This window comes from Mus caroli, chromosome 6 (assembly GCF_900094665.2).
Source record: "Mus caroli chromosome 6, CAROLI_EIJ_v1.1, whole genome shotgun sequence".
Lineage (NCBI taxonomy): Eukaryota > Metazoa > Chordata > Mammalia > Rodentia > Muridae > Mus > Mus caroli.
The window spans coordinates 38,302,055-38,319,048 of record NC_034575.1 but is presented as its reverse complement, the minus strand read 5'-3'; the positions used below and the strand labels follow the sequence as shown (position 1 = coordinate 38,319,048).

At 37.5% G+C, this 16,994-nt stretch overlaps 1 protein-coding gene across 3 annotated transcripts in view; it reads left to right on the top strand.

Annotated features, from left to right (window-relative positions):
* Tpk1 (thiamin pyrophosphokinase 1) overlaps nucleotides 1-16,994 on the top strand; it is a 320,069-nt gene that overhangs the window by 28,998 nt on the left and 274,077 nt on the right. The window contains exons 2-3 of one of the 3 annotated variants that reach the window (XM_029478480.1): nucleotides 11,165-11,219; nucleotides 12,873-12,950. The exons of the other annotated variants lie outside the window; for them this stretch is intronic. Coding sequence (XP_029334340.1) covers nucleotides 11,165-11,219; nucleotides 12,873-12,950 — 133 coding nt within the window. The remainder of the gene's footprint in view (nucleotides 1-11,164; nucleotides 11,220-12,872; nucleotides 12,951-16,994) is intronic. 3 annotated transcript variants of the gene reach the window in all.

Here is a 16,994-nt window from a genome sequence, read left to right as displayed (position 1 = left end):
TTGCAGTTATGAAGGTTTCTGCCTGTCGTCTGTTGGCCACATTGCCTTTGAGGTGAGGCATTGCCTATTGTAGGGAGGCACTGATTCTGATGGGAGTTCATGGTAGAGCAAGGTGCTCGTGATAATGACTAGAGATTGAGGGAAAAGGTCAAGTAGAAGGCTTGGAGTTCTGGAAGAGTCTTCGAAGCACTCAGACAGATAACCGGGAGACTTCCACCTGGTACCTCTCTTAATGTTTCTATCACTTCCAGGTATAACTATATATGAAGTTTTTTTTGTTTTGTTTTTGTGTTTTTTATAATTTGTGGGCTTCAAGTAGACATCTAGCCAAACCATAGTATTCTCTCTACCTGTCTGAGTGAAGTGCTCAAGGAGTTATCTACCTTCTCCCACTGTTGAGATCCTCAGCTGGTAGGAGGATATGTGGTTCTAGTTCCTGATGGTGTTTGAAAAACCAAAACTGCACAAATTAAATTTAGTTATTGAAGCAAAAAGTGATTCATTCATTAAGTAGACCTGTTATCAGTAAGGTTCAGAGGGCGCAACCCAGAAACCAAGAGCAGACAGTATTTATAGATGGCAGAAAAAAAAATAGAGAAATAACTAAACAAATAACTAAGTGTCGAATTTGGTTGCAGTTTGTTTGTATAATAAGTTAAGTTTCAGTGTGCCAAACTTAATTTAACCATGGGGGAATTTGAAATTCCACCTTGTCAGGAAATCCCAAGTCGTGCTGGGCAAATTACCTATAGGGAGTTACCATGGAACAGAATTTACCGTAAGGTACCAACTTATTGAGAAGGAGTAACAAAGTTTGTTCAAGTGGAGATGTCTACTTGTGTTACTTCTCTAACACAATGCTGTGGTGTTAATGGAAAATAGTTCATAGGTGCTTTATGGCCCGTAGTCTGCTTTGATGCCACTGAAGTGTGTTGTGTAGTCTATGGGCACTGTGTTTGAGCCTCTGGAGAGAGATAGGTGGCAGGTCCTGGCTGATGCTGGAGGACTACATGCAATACTGTGGCCCAGAGGGTAAATACATCTTAAGGAAGAAGATGAGCTCTTTGATTCTACAGTGTCCTAGTACCTTTTGGCAATATGCTATGTTGGGAGCTTACTAGGGAAATCTGAATAAGTTCTGTTCTATTGCCATGAAATGTGTGTGGAAGAGGGAATGTAACAATTCTAACATCCAAAGCATTGAAAGTCAACAGACGATCCCAGTCCTGAGAGACCCAGGCAGCTGCAGAGTGCACCATTTTGTAGAATGTAGCATGCCGCTATATACCACTAACAGAACATAGCATGTGGCATACACAACTTAGCCCCTTCAATAAGTAACTTGCAAGTAAAATGATAAAAACAAATTAGGCAAAACCTAGATAAAGACTCTGAAGAGGCATGTGTGAATATTCTGATTCTTACTTGAATTAAGCAATCATAAAAAGATTTTTTTCTCCTTTTTTCTTTTTTTGCCAACAGAGCACATTTGCACACAGTGGGTACTAGCTATGGAACAGTCACTTATGTTTCTGGAGGTTATAATGATAAGGTGATATCTCTATATAGATGTCAATGTTGATAGACTTTAAAGAACTGTTTAAGATACATATTGAAATATTTGTAGATTAAAGATTGTAATTTCTAGTATTTATCTCAATAATGTTTTGTTACATTTATATCTTTAAAAAAACTCATTGAGTAAGGCTCTTTTTTTAGATCATGAAAATTATGAAGTAGCTGCTATCTTAGCTGTGTACAGAAGTTATCAATCATGAACAATGACCCGTCTTTAAAATAATGTAATTGTGAATGATGTTGTTTAGTTTTGTTTATAAAGAGCTGTTAGGAATTTATGGTGGTGATAACTGGCATTTATTGAGACATATTCCATGGCTCCCCTCATATGCACATATTTTGACTTGGTAGTTTATGATGTGAACACAAGTGTCTTGTGCTTTATGGAGTGGTTGATATTGTCTCATAGCAGAAAAGCAAATGTGCTGTGAGGTTCAGCAGTCTTTTCGACATAGATATATGCTTTATTCTCACAAGTCTGAATATGTATTTCTCTGACATCTTTATTATATCTGTAAACCCTGATATTCTTATACATTGCAGAAATATGACTCTAATATTTATCTCATGTTGATGCAATGCAGTATTTATAACATAAACTGGAGCCATAGATCCTAAGAAATATTCACGTTCCACATAAACATGGGCGACTGTCAATTAGTGCCTTTTCTAATTCTTACATAGTGTTGAAACAAAAGTCTTTGGATAATTTTCTGTTATTCCTAAACTCTGCATTCATTAACTCTTGATCAAATTCATACTCTTGCTCATGTAACATATTAAAAACATAGAAAGTTCAAATTACTTGACAAAGGTAAAATTGGATCTTTAATAAGTGTTTATAATAGTTGTGGGTGGGTTGGCTGAGTAGATGAAGAGTAGAGTATGTTGTTTAATAGATATTTCCCTGTATAAACATGGGGTTTTTGTCAGGCGGTAATAGAACACTCCAAAAAAAGGGGTTTATATTCCTTATTCTGGTGTATTTGTCCTTTTTAAAGAGGTTTCACTAAAAGGTTTTATGGAGTGCAGTCTTCTGCCTAAAAGTATGGTGTATGTGTGTGTGTGTGTGTGTGTGTGTGTGTTGTGATGCTAAGTATCTTAGTACCTTCCATAGTTGTGTCTCTAGTTGCATATGTAGCAGAGGATGGCCCAGTAGGCCATCAATGGGAGAAGAGGACCCTGGTCTTGCAAAGATCATATGCCCCTGTACAGGGAAATGCCAGGGCCAGGAAGTGGGAGTGGGTGGGTTGGGGAGCAGGGCGGCGGGGGGTGGGGGTGGGCGGGAAGGTATAGGGGGCTTTGGGGATAGCATTTGAAATGTAAATGAAGAAAATATCTAATAAAAAAAGAAATATGGGTAAATTTAGCAGTGTATGCAAGGTAACAGTTGGTCAGCTGAGGTTCATGGCTGTTGGTAAAGGGAATTTGCCACCTGAATCACAGATGGGTCAGTTTATTACTGCAGTAGCCAGAGGGTAAACATTTGGGCCTGTTTTTGTTTGTTTGTTTTAGATGTTATCTCCCGAGGAATAATGTGAAGAGGATCACATGACACCTATGGGAAGCATGAGAGAAACTCAGAGATTATGAGTCTCAAATTTTTATAGTGAAAGGAACCCACTTGGAACATATCATTTTAAGGGGCTTTTACTCAGATATAACACTTGTAACTTACAAAAGTCCTTAGAAAGATGATCTTCAACCACAGCAGCAGACACCTCACAAGATGTTCAGAAAAAGACCAGAGACTCTTGGAAAACTAAATCCCAGCAGCACCAACATTTGCTGCTGTACTGCTGTGGCTCCTGATGAATTCTCACACAAATGCCTGTCAACCACACTAACTCATCAGATTACAAGAGTTTCTAATCTATTCAGTTTTTCTCAAAAAAATATTTGAAGACACTATCAGACATATTCCAAGCAGCAAGTAAAGGCCGGCTAGGGAGAGGATGCTGGTCATACCTGAAAAGGTAGTGAGTCTCGGGAAGATGTAGTGAGACTGAGGCTGGCCAGATTTCTGGGATGAAGTGTAGTGTGTGGGCTTTGTCTACAGAGAGATGCCATGTCCATTTTCACTTCTGTGTTCTTTCAGAGACTGAATGGCTGCAGCAGCCCTGTGGACATGAGGTTGAGGAAGAGTTAAGCAATTAGTGTAAAAGACTTCTATAAGCTGAGGGCTGTACCAGTCTGTGGTTTTGCTTTCAGTGTTGGAGTGGTAAACAACCTGTGTATTGCCTTTATTGAATTTGTTTACCTTTATGATCCTTGTAGATGTTTGAACAAGAATGTCCCTTAGAAGCTCTGGTATTTGAATACTAGGGCACATATATGGTGGTATTGTTTGAAGGTTTAAGAGGGACATATGTCAGTGGGGTCAGGATTTCAAAGCAAAATCCTACTTCCAATTCATGTTTGCCTTATGTTTGTGGTTCCAAGATGTGAACACTCATCTCCTGACTCCTGCTACCATGCTTGCTCTTTGCTGCTGTGCTTTCCTGTGAACTCTAAGCCAAAATAAACTCTTCATTTTTCCAGCCTTAGTCTTGGAGTTTTATCACAATAAAAACTAATCCAATCCCTCTCTGTGTAGTCCTTCTTGCTTTCTTTCTCATCATTCCTTTGAAATTATAATGTCCTTACTCTTTTAGAGCAAGGCTCTCCCTCAACCCCAGGGTATCATCTTGAGGTGGTCTACAGTTCCCCAGTATTTTTCATATATTTGCATAGATTTGTATATCAATAGGTTGGCTTTTTACATTTAGCAATGAAGAGTTTCTTTGATTAACTCAGACTGGTATGGCTTTCCATTATTGTTATGTGGGTTTGTATTTCTGTAGAAATATTTCCTAAAATCCATCTTCAAAAGTTCTTGTCACATGTATTAGCATTAATACATCTTATAGGATATATGAGTTTTTATTACTTACAGTGGAGTATTTGAGAGGCTCCCATATGAAGAGCCAGAATGTGCTTCAGATACCTAGCATTTCTCCATAATCTTTTAAAATAACGTGAAAAATTGAACAAATCAATGTTACAGTTACTTTTATTCAGATATCTGAATATTCTAAGTTATTTAAAACAGTTGGTAGTAACTACACATTGAAGAATGGGAGTTATTTCACTTAATAGGTTAATATCAATTTTGCTAACAAACAAACCCAAGGATTCACTTTCATAAATGTGCTACTTTGCCATGAAGTCACTTGTGTGTATGTGTGTGTGTGTGTAAAATACTAGACAAGCAGTCTACCATTGAGTTTAGCCTCAGCCTAAAAATAATTTTAAAATACTAATAAAAGTTAAATAATATTATAAAAACAATTTTGCTATTGTGGAAAATTCAGGTATTCAAGTAATAATATCTTTAAATGATTAAATCTTTACTCAAATTGCTCATTATCTCCAAGATTTCTAAGAGAAGAAAAAGGTAACTTGCCTGCTACTTTAGTTCTTAGTGAGGCCCCTTATAACAAGAGACAGACAAGAGAGGAATAAGCAAAAGTCTATTGACTTTTATATCTTTGTACATGGAAAAAAAAAAACTCAAGGAAAGTAACTTGGGCTTAGCCATTAGGTTTATATTTTATCTTTCACCAAGTGCAGTAGGCTTTAGAGATAACTTTTATAATAGAAAAAGGCCTTCATTCTCTAAGGATGCAAGTTGTGGGAAGTCAAAAGGGAAACTGATACTAGTATGAGCAATTTAGTGAAGCTTGTTAGCTGTATTTCTCAGGTTCCATCTTCAGGATGATAAAGACCTATGGTCATCTTGGATGTTTAGTGCATTGTCCTTCCTCATTCAAAGTGAAGGAGAACATCCTTTTATATTTAGAAATTAGTGTCTTATTTTTGGAAACTATGAGGAGTGCAGAGAGTGTTTAAGAAATACCTGTCTTCTAATGGCCAGCTCAAACTGCACTTATTCCATAGTGCAGGATTTTGGAGTGGATAACATTCTATGTCTTTTCTGCATCTTTAAAGGTTCATAGACAGCATGTTGTACTGCTGGCACATCAGAATGTGCTGATGTTTATAACAATCTCAATTTCTACATTTTCATATGTTATTGACTATAAACCATAATGTATTTTGATCATATGTCATGTTCTCTTTGTCTCTTTCAAAAAAATGAAGACGTGTAAAGAGACAAAAAACAAAACAAAAACTAACACACACACACACACACACACTGAGCATGAGCCTGTCTTGGAATGCAGCCGAAATATTCAATGTCAGTCTATTGGAGAAAAGTGATTTTCCCTCTCCTAGCAGAGATCAATTGTAAATATCTTTTTGGGTAGTGGTGGGGCTTTGTGTCCCCTTCTTTTCTTGCTGGCATTGTGTTTAAATTGAACTAGTGCAGATCATATACAAGATGTCACAGTCTCTGTGACTTTGTATGTGCATCAGCCCTGTTGTGTCTGGAAGATACTTTATCTTGGAATCAGCTACAAATCTTGCTCTTACGATCTTTCTGCTTCCACTTATTCATAGACTCCTGAGCCTTGAAGGGAGGGGTTTGGTGAAGTTACACAACTTTGAACTGACTCTTCAAAAGTCTTCCACTTTCTACACATTGGCCTGTTGTGGATCTCTGCTAATTCTATCCACTCAGGAATCTTTGATGTGGGCAGAGTGCGGCTCAGATCTATGGGTATAGCAGTATGTCATTAGGAGTTATTCTATTACTATTTTCCTTCAGCAGAATAATGATATTAGGCTTTACCCTTGGTCCATGAGCTATCTAGTCTCAATCTCTTGGCTCCTTTTACAGTGTCAGGCATGTTTTCAATCTCATAAAAGTTGGCCCTAAATTCAGATCAATCAAAAAGTGATTGGTTATTCTCCAAAGATTTGTGCAGCTATTGCACCATTACATCTTGCAGTCAGATTGCTAATATAGGTCACAAGTTCATAGCTGGAAGAAATTAGTGATTAAGTGTCTCCCCCAGAAGCATGAACAATACCTTCTAGCACTACAAACATTTGTCTTCAGGGATAAAGCTTCTAGCTGGCCGGTAGGTCGATTTCTCCATGTCTGATGACACAAGTAAATGATGTCTTTAAAAACAGAATCTTACTCACAGGTTGTGGGGATTAGATAGTAACTTGGCTGTAGCTTAATAGGTTGCTAGTTTGTCAATGGGACCTCTTGACCAGTGACTCAACATGGTAACATGATATATCCCATGCTTGGTAATTAAGGTTTTTTTTTTTTTGTTGTTGTTGTTTGTTTGTTATTGTTTTCTTCTTGGTAGCCCAAGATTTCTAGTTGGAGCATTGCTTTCTGAATTTTTTGGTCACTCTATTTAAAGTCCTTTCATATATGTATATTATTTTAGGAATCTTCTATAGTTTTCAATATGGCTTTTCAAAAGACCTTTAACATTAGTTTTCCCACACCATCTCCTCTTTATCCATCTCTCTCATTCCCCTGTTTAATCCTCCTATTCTAATTTTACCTTTATCTCTTTATGACACTATATCCCATTTCTTTTTTTTTGTAGAGAATCCTCTAGACTTTTTCTAGTTACAACTCTGTTGTTATTCAAAATAAAATGTATAGATCTAAAATTTAAAAGCTAAAACCCACATATAAGAGAAACACATAGCGTTTGTCTTTCTGAGTCTGGATTATCGCGTGTAGGATGGTTATTTTTAGCATCATGCATTTACATGAAGTTTTCATTTTTCCATGGATGAATAATATTCCATTGTGAAAATACACCACATTTTCATTATCAATTCATCACTTGATGAACATCCAGGCTCTTTCCAATTTCTGGTTGTTATTAATAGAGCAGCAATGAATATGGATGAACGAGTGTCTCTGTACTGGGAAATAGAGTCCTTGATTATATGTCCAGGAATGGTATAGCTAGGTCTCCTGATGGGTCTATTTTCACCTTTTTTTTAGGGAACCATTACACTGATTTCCATAGTACCTATGCAAATTTACTCTCACCCTAGGAATAAATAAATGTTCCTTTTTCCTCACATGAGATCCCAATTTATTAATTGTTGGTTTTAATGCCTGTGCTTTCATAGTCCTGTCTAGAAAGCCATTTCCTGAGTCATTTAGTTCAAGTCAATTATCTATTTTCTCTTATCATATTCAGTGTGCGCACTTACATTGAGATCCATGGTCCATATGGAGTTGAATTTTGTACAGATTATTAGATTTGTCTATATTTCTGTTTGTTTACATGTAGACATCAGTTTGACCAGCACCATTTGTTGAGTATGCTGTCTTTTCTCCAATGTATATTTTAATTATATGTGTGTATATGTGTGTTCATCCATATATATCCATGCTATAGATGTGTGGAGCCTTCAGTTCTGTTCCATTGATTAACGTGTCTGTTTATTATGCCAATACCATTTTTACTACAATAGCTCAACAGTACATCTTGAAATCTGGGATGACACTGCTGGGAATTCTTTTACTATTCAGAATTGTTTTTGTTTTCTCTCTTTCTCTCTCTCTCTCTCTCTCTCTCTCTCTCTTTCTCTCTCTCTCTGTTTGTGTGTGTGTATAAAATTCTATCATCTGCAAATAAGGATACGTTGACTTTTTCCATTCTCTTTTGTATCCCCTTGATCTCCTTCAACTCCCCTATTGTTCTGGCTAAGACTTTAAGTACTATATGGAGAGAGTTGACATCAGTCTTGTTCCCAATTTTAGTGGAAATGCTTTAAGTTTCTCTGTGCTTAGGATGATGTTGGTTGTAGGTTTGTTGTAAATTACCTCTATTATATTGAAATATGTCCCTTACATTGTAGTCTTTTCAGTATTTTTAACATGAAAGGATGTTGGATTTTATCTAAGGCCTTTTCTACATCCAATGAGATTTCCATGTGGTTTTTGTTGTTTCTGTTTATGTGATGGATTATGTCTGTTGATTTGTGTTAGTTGAACCATTCCTACATCTCTGGTATTAAGCCAACTTCATCAAGGTGGATACTATTTGTGATGTGTTCTTGGATTCAGTTTGCAAGTATTTTATTGAGAATCATTACATCTCATTTCTAAGGGATGGTGGTCTATAGATATCATTTTGTGTTGGGTCCTTGTGTGGTTTTGGTAGTAGGGAAATAATGACTTCATAGGTACTTGGTCTCATTTTTATTGGGTGCCTGTTCAATTGGTTAGCTGTTTTTATCCCATCTTGAGAGGTTATGGATCAGAAGGATAGTTAATGATTGGTTTCAGTCTTGGGGTCAGTCTGGTACAGAGTCTTTAACTAGTTCCATATCTGAAGTTCTTGTTGGAACTCTGGGTTTAGACTCTAAGAAATCCCATATTGGTCTAGTGGGTGGGGTAGGTAGGTGATGGGCTCTCAGGCAGGGGAGGGAGATCCTGGAGTTCTCTCAAGCAGGGTTTATGAGTCAACTCTATGATGGGTATCAGAAGCAGAACTAAGGGGATTCTGCCCATAGCCACAGATGACAGTGAGTCCAAAGGGGATGGTGGGCTTGGACGAGGGGCTGAGACAGGTTATGTTTTTGGACCTACACATGTTGGCAGGCAGGTGGACACGTAGCCAAAGGTATAAAATGATAGTAGATATTCCAGAATGGAGGGGGTGGGGCTGGGCCAGGAGAATCTTTCATTTAGCTTTTCCAAGTATTTCTAAGTGAAATTTCACAGATGTTCTGAAATAGGACATCAGCCGAGTTATGAAAGAGAAGCCTAGGGGCTGTGCAAAGAAAGACTTTGATAGGAAAGAGCCTGGCTTTGTACAGCAGCTTGCTAATGTTACCTCAGGCAAGTAACTTTTCTTTTTAAGCCTTCGTCTTCTCTGTGCCCAAATAGAAAAAAATAATAGGATTCCCCTATGATTTGTTGGGGTAAGATGGAAGAGTGCTTCTACAATACTTTGTTGTATACATTTTTGTTTTTATTCTTGTGTTTACTGATGACTTGCTGAGCCTCTGCACTGCTCCAAGCACTAGAATACATCAAAGAATAGAATTTTTCCCATTGAGTTTCCTTCTTATGGGGTAACTTGTTACTGGCTGTGTACTAATGTGTAAGTAATTAATGTATAGCAAATAGTTTACATAGCAGTGTGCTACAGTGTAATAAAGCAGCAGTTTTTCTTTTTTTCCTTGATTTGAGGCTACCAGTGAGGAAAAAGTTCTAATTACATCCTCAGTGGTCCCTATCTTGTGGCTCCTCTTCATCAGAGCTCAGAGGAAGCAAGTGTCTGGATAAATGGCAACTTTCTGTGTTGGTTCTTAGAACTCCAATGCTAATGGATAAATCCTTGGGTTTTGTGTACTCCTGAGCAGAAATAATTGTCTTCTTCAGACTTCATTCATAGACTTATACATAAAGAATTATCAGCTTGTTTTAGGGATTTATCATTTCAGAAGCTCCTATTGCTGACTCATAATGGTCAAGTAAATGAGCGGATTAACTAGAAGTTAAGAATTGTTTCATCTTAATATAAATTAAAGCACACCTTGACCTTACCCTGAACAATAAGGCAGAGAAGATTTAAAATAAAATACATTATTTGAGTCTTTCAACTGAAATGAGGGCAAGAGGTGGCTGGTGATCATTACTTAAAGTGGATGGACTTCATTTTCTGTGTGGTTAATATCTTTCTCACTAAAGTTTTTCTACTACTTTGTTAGTCTATGAACAATTCAGTGTATTGGGGCATGTGGGTGGGTGTAGCTTTTTGCATACTGTACTTCCTCATTTGAATACTTACATCCTTTAAGACACTAACATGAGCTTCCTGGCAGTGTTCTTCTGTGGAGGCCATGATTTCCCCTCTGTGGTCTCTTTAAAGTTGGCACATTGAGTCTGCTGTGTTCAGTCTTTTACCACAGTGAATCCATTTATTTCATTGGATCCAAAATATCAATCTGTATATCACCAGCTGTATTATGATATCAGTGGAGAATCATGGCTTTCAAATGATAAAGATAGGTGACAAACATTCTTTGCTAATAGCTGATGTTTTAACTGGACACCTTTATCCCACAAGCTTCAAATTATTTTTAAACCTTACTACAACTCATAAATACTCATAATGCTGGTATAGCCTAGTAGCATGAATATCTTAAGTACCAGCTGTAATTGCATCTATGGTGCCACTTATGTAAGTTGCCCTATTAGTTTATGCAACACAAGAAGAATGATACCATAACTAAGCAGTCAGTTCTGTGATGGCAAGCACATTCTGAATGCATCAGGATAAATTGTATAGATGGTGAAATGTGCAAAAACATTCATTTTCAAATTGGTGATTAGAGTCACATCGTGTCTTCTAATAACTCCGAGGAACAAAATGAAGGCTCGTTTTGTATTTGTTTTCCTTTTCTTCATATGTTTTGGCATATGAAGTATTAATAGTACAAGTTGTCATGTAGCAGGGTGATGTGTACCCCACAATGATCCTGAGCACATAATGATTACATATAGAATATACAAACAAAGCAGAGATATGTTGAAAAATAGTGAACTATATTATTCATAAAAATTATAAGTGATTATTTCATTTTGCTGAAAAAACCTACAGTATCTCTGTGTGGTCCTTCTTTTGCATTTGGATTATTTCAGGTGTGTGTGGATGGAGGGATGCTGATGAGACAGAGTTCATATGGAAGGCTTCCAGGTACTGGCATCAATTGGTATTTTTTTATAATTAACCTTCCCTGAAAGTCTTAAGAGTACTTTAGTCTTCTCCCTAGAGATCCAGTGTGTGACTTTACAAGAATGTCATGGACAGAAATAGAATTCAGTATGTAGCTGACTTGGAACTGGACCATTTGATTCTCCAAGGGAGGGCTTCCAAATTGAACCTGCTATAGCTTGCCATTCATCCTTCTTCCCTGTTTACCTCGTTACCTATTTTAAGATTGTTCCCATTCCTACAAGGTGTAGTGTTATTTATAGCCAAGTTTGTAAGGGACAAAAATCCTAAAGATTAATTGGAAAGGAGTTGAGAGTACCCTCAGATTAAGATAGTTTTGTTAGTGTGCACATGTACCTTTCCAGTTTTGCAGGTTAGTGTTTTAGAAGCACAGTTGACAGCACCATGAACAAGGGACACAAATTCATGTTAGAAATTAGTTCACCTTTTCCCAGGTCCTCTGGGGATGTTTGAAGACAATAGGGATTATCAGACTACACTTTATGTATGTCTAAAGGTTATGAAATGTTGATGAAGAAAAAACTCATTAATGTAGATGAGGATCAAATGGTGAAGGGGAGTAAGATCTTGTCTTCAGGTTTGAAGCTAACGAGGTCTGTGCTGGGGGAGAAAACTCCATCTGCTGAGAGTTTACTTCCTCAGTGTTGCTAGCACTCTTTGGGCATTCAGTTGACTTTCCATTATGATGTTGCACTGGATTGTAAAATCAGAGATGTTAACAATAATCGCCAAGTATCTCAAAGGCACGTGGCTAATGAGTGACAGCAGAGATGTAAGTGATTGTAGACCCCGTGCTCTTTTGTTGGTTTATTTTCAAGACTGGATTTGTGTGTGTGTGTGTGTGTGTGTGTGTGTGTGTGTGTGTGTATCCCAGGCTGTCCTGGAATTTACTTTATAGACCAGGCTAGCCTTGAATTTGGAGATCTGTTTACCTCAGAATCAAGTTTTGGAATTCAGGTAGTGCACCACCACACCTGGTAGCCCCATAGGTGTATTCAGTGAAGTGTTCTCAAGTTTATTCAAGACAGAAGAGAAACTAAGAATGAGCACCTGAAAAAGAGGGAAGGTACCTAGTGTGTCCGTGGAGTGGTAGGCAGATGCTGGAGTAGCGCTGGATTCGTCTGGACGCCTGATACCTGCCATGGCCTGTCAAAGAGGACCTTCTGTTGAGTGTCCAGTCCAGCGTTGGGTCTGTATTACTGAGCAGCTACTGTGTGCCAGGCAGTGTTGGGTGCTGGGGAATGGGAAGTAAGTAAGCACGTGCACTTGCATTGCATTGCTAACTAATGATGCAGGTGATTTTTTTTTTTTTTTAATTTTCTGCTTTGTTTCTTGCTCAGAAGATACTTTTAAGCCAGCCTTTATGCAAATTTTCATACTTTTGAAATATCTTCAGTTTCAAGTGTGTTTAAAAGTATACACACTGGTCCAATTACATCTGAATATTCATTTGGTAAGTTGATCCTAGGTAGCAGCATTGAGAGGAGAGCATTTGATTTGTTTATGTTCTCATGGGGCCTGGTGTCCTTATAGACATGGCCTGCTAGACTAGATTTGCCCCATTCAGCCATGTGATACGTGGTAATTATCTCTCACTTCTCTTCTTTTCACCAGGGGAGAAGACAGTAACAGGGAATCTGAGAAGCCAGATCCCAGATGCTGGCATCTTGTTCATTATTCTTCCAGCAGCAGGTTAAATCAAAAACCTATGGTGACTGTGACATTAACAAAATATACTTTAGTTCTGGACTTCTTACACTATGCATATGATGATTTATATCATGAACTAGTTAATCAGAATTCATCCACCATTCAGTCTCCAGATTTTTTGCCTGTAAAATTCTTACTTAGAGAAATTGGTCAAAAAGCACAATGATTTTTAATCTAGAAGTACTTTGAGCTCATAATAATGTGGAATGCAATCGATGCCAATTAAAGGACTGTTGGAAATACTCTGAAACTAGAGCTTTTCTTTTTTCTCTCTCAAACTGAAAGTCTCAATTGGTCATAAGTATATACAGTTTAGCTTTACTTGATCGTATTTTAATTTTAAATATTGAGATAACTTTTAAGTAAAATAATTTTTAGGAAATATTTTAAAATGAAACGAACATTCCCTGTTTAATAAGTACTTGTTTTCCATGATGTTATTTGTGCAATCTGGAAGCTTTGGAGGCTATCTGTCTGCTAAACAGTCCTCACTAAAACTTACCAATGCCAAATAGAACGCCTAGGAAAAGCATTGTCTTCTGATCCATGAGTAGTCTGGTTTGCCTTCCTTCTTTCTACTGTTCGTGGTTGGGATTCTACTTGTGTGTGTGTGTGTGTGTGTGTGTGTGTGTGTGTGTGAGAGAGAGAGAGAGAGAGAGAGAGAGAGTGTGTGTATGTGTGTGTGGTTAGAGATGGTTGGGTATAGGAGTGGCTATATCTGTGTTTGTTTGATAAACACATTCTAAACTCATAGCTTTTCTCTTTAGGAAATCTTCAGAACCGATTTTTCAAATATGAAGAGTATTATTTTTGGGCCCAGCTGTCAACATATCAAAACTGATGTGATGGACTATAATTTCTTAGGACTTTATGATGAACCCTTAGGGTTATGGCATTTTTGTCCACAGTTTGCTGGAGAGTGATTGATTTTCTTGATTGGCAGGAAACATGGTTTATTATGGTTCAGGTCACAGAGGCAAGGGACCATTGATGGAGCTTTGAATTCTGTCAGCACTTCAAGAGATGCCAGTATGCTTAGATGAAGAATTAAGCTTCATTCATTTCAGTTATACAGTGAAAATGTCTACTGGGAAAAAGAATATCACTAGTCATTGCAAAGTGAAGAAGAAAACATTCTGTAGGTGGCCTTCTGTTATAGCAAGGAAAATTCAGTACTTTGCCAGCTTATGTCCTCTTCATCCTACTTCCTACACAATAGAATCTTACTAATCATAACATATTACATACATTCATAGCCTGTATGGATTCTTGTGAAAATGTATTCAGTTGTTTTATCTATAGTGGCATCGAGTTTATAGTAGCTATACATAGTCAGGGTCATTTCTGTTGCATCATGGGAGATAATGCCTTCGTATGGAAATTGATTCAAACCTTTTCAGATCCATTTTCACTTTCAACCTGAAAACATGAGCGATAATAACCAGCTATATAGCCAAATTTATAGGACTGAATGCATGTTATATGGATTCCTTGATTTCTTAAGTAGGTGTTAAAGATAAACATATATTTAGCTTAAAAAAGTCAATTTGTTCTCAATGCAAGTATCTCCTAGCTCTTACTGAATAGCTGTTCTTCTGTGGCTTATCTTTGGTTCTTAGATGTGAGATATAGTGAGAAGAGCACCACTTAGCTGTTTGAAAGCAAAATGAGTGCTTGTTGCTCTTTCCTGGTGTCCTCTCAGAAACACTTTATGGACTATTCATTTAATGGGGCTGCTCAGGGCTTCAGGATATAGGCAGACCTATTGCTTTTAGAAGGAAGTAGCTTTATTTTGTAAGGAATTATATTACGGAAGCATCCAAAGGACAGAATATGGCCAAATTGGACAGTCAGTGTTTATTAAAGAAGGTATCTGGAGCTAATTTATTACACGTGGATGTGAAGTCTGTTTGGGAAGAGCTACTCATCAGATTTATTGAGTGCTTACTGTGTGTGTATCCTTGTTGTAGGTAACGGATTCAGCAGCTTGTGTCATGGAATAGGGAAATATTACAAAAAAATGAATGTTTTGTTGATTAATTTATTAGGAAGAACAAGGCAGGCTCAGAATGAAGACAGATATGTTGGTGGAGATGTTAGCATTTTATTTAGACAGGACAAGAAAGTTCTTGGTGATTCATGTACAGGACTGTAGGTGTCAGCATGAGTGACAAAGTAGGATAATCCAGTTATCTACTCTGCCCTGAGACTGAGATGGCTTGGGCAAGATGGAAAAGGATTGTTAGCTATTCGGTTTTATAATACATGACCACTGTTGGCTTTGGCAATGGTTGTTTCAGATGTTGGACGATAAACACCTGTTTAAAATTACTTTTGCTGAGGACATTGCATTTGAGTGGAAGCTGGAGGTGATAGAGGATAGAGTGACTTTGTCATCTATTATCAATATGATGGCACCTTAGATATGGAAGGGTAATTATTTTTATTATGCAAGGAGAGTACACCATCACTTCACACTTGGGGGAAGGCAGGAAAGACTTTTCCAGAAGTGTGTTTTCACTAATCTTTGTTACTTATATTTGACTTATCAATTCTTTATAGTCTACTATTAATTCAATTATTTTAATAGACTTTGGTATAGAATATTTGTTCAGAGGTTTTCATAGTTATGCTTCATCTACATGTAATTTATTTTCTCAGACAGCAGGTCTTTAGAATGATTAAGCTACTTCTACAAACTATTTAAGAAAGAGTAGCACTAAGAGTGGGCAATCTTATTGGGACAGTTGTAAAGAGACAGACTGGAGAGAGGGAGCAAGGTAGACACAGGTGAAGACAGAGTAATGAGAAGGAGCCACAAGATTACAACATATTGTCAAAGTTAGTGTAAGGCCAAGCAGAGCAATTCAGCCAGAATCTGAAAGAAACCAATCTGAGTAAGTCAGCTTGGGAGGAGCTTTGAGCCAGAACAGATGAGCTGACCAGCCAGCCAGAAGCAAGAAAGAGCTAGAAAGGGTGAACTTATTCAGCAGAATGTCTGAGGTTGAAAACATTCTAGGTCTAGATAAGATTATATGGAGGTTAGAAGCTTCTAGGACTAGGCCTAAGTTAGCAAACAGAGGCAGTTAGTCTCAGAGATGACAAATACATCAGGCGAATAAAATATACTTTTACTGTCCCTACCCACTCCTCCCTTCTCCACCTCTGATATGTTTCTGTTTTCATCTGTCAGTATAATTTGTTTGCTTGGTGTAAGACTCAACAGTTTGATGCTAACACCTAAGTGGTTGATTTACCTTGGACTTTCCTTGGCACCTGTCACCAAGATTACACTTAAAGTCTGCATTCTTATATATCTCCCTTTTTAAAGTTTATATGTATGCATATTTTGTTCACTGAGGTCATTAGAGTCCTTGTAATTGGAATTAAGGACAGTTAATGAACTTCCATGTTGGTGCTGGGAAGTGATCCCTGGCCCTCTGTAAGAGTGGCAAGTGTTCCTCATTGCTGGGCCTTCTCTCCAGCTCCAACGAGGACAGTTCTTTCAGCACCGGTCCACAGTTGTTATCTTTGTTTTTGACTTTCAGACAGGTCTCACTAGGTGCTCCTGGCAAGCTTGGTTTTTACTATGTACACCAGACTGCCTTTGAACTCACAGAGATCCTCCTGCATCTGTGTGCTTAGTGCTGGAATTAAAGATAATGTGCCACCACATTTGGTTGTATTTTAATTTAAAAATAATTTTAAATATGTATATAAAATATTGAGAAAAACAGGAGTTAAAATAAAACAATGAAATAGGTCTTATAAATAGTGTTATTGGGCCAGCAGATGGCTCAATGTGTAAGGGCACTTGTGGTCAAGCCCTGTGGCCTGAGTTCAGTCCTAGGGACCTAAATGCTGGGAGCATCCTGACTCCCTCAAATTATCCTCTGACCAAATACCACACTCTACATTATAAATAAATGAATAGCTACTCAACTAAACAAATAAAAGTTTAAAAGAAATTGCTAAAATAAAATAGTGTCATTATTTGCAGTAGTTATGAGCCACCTTAGCAGATGC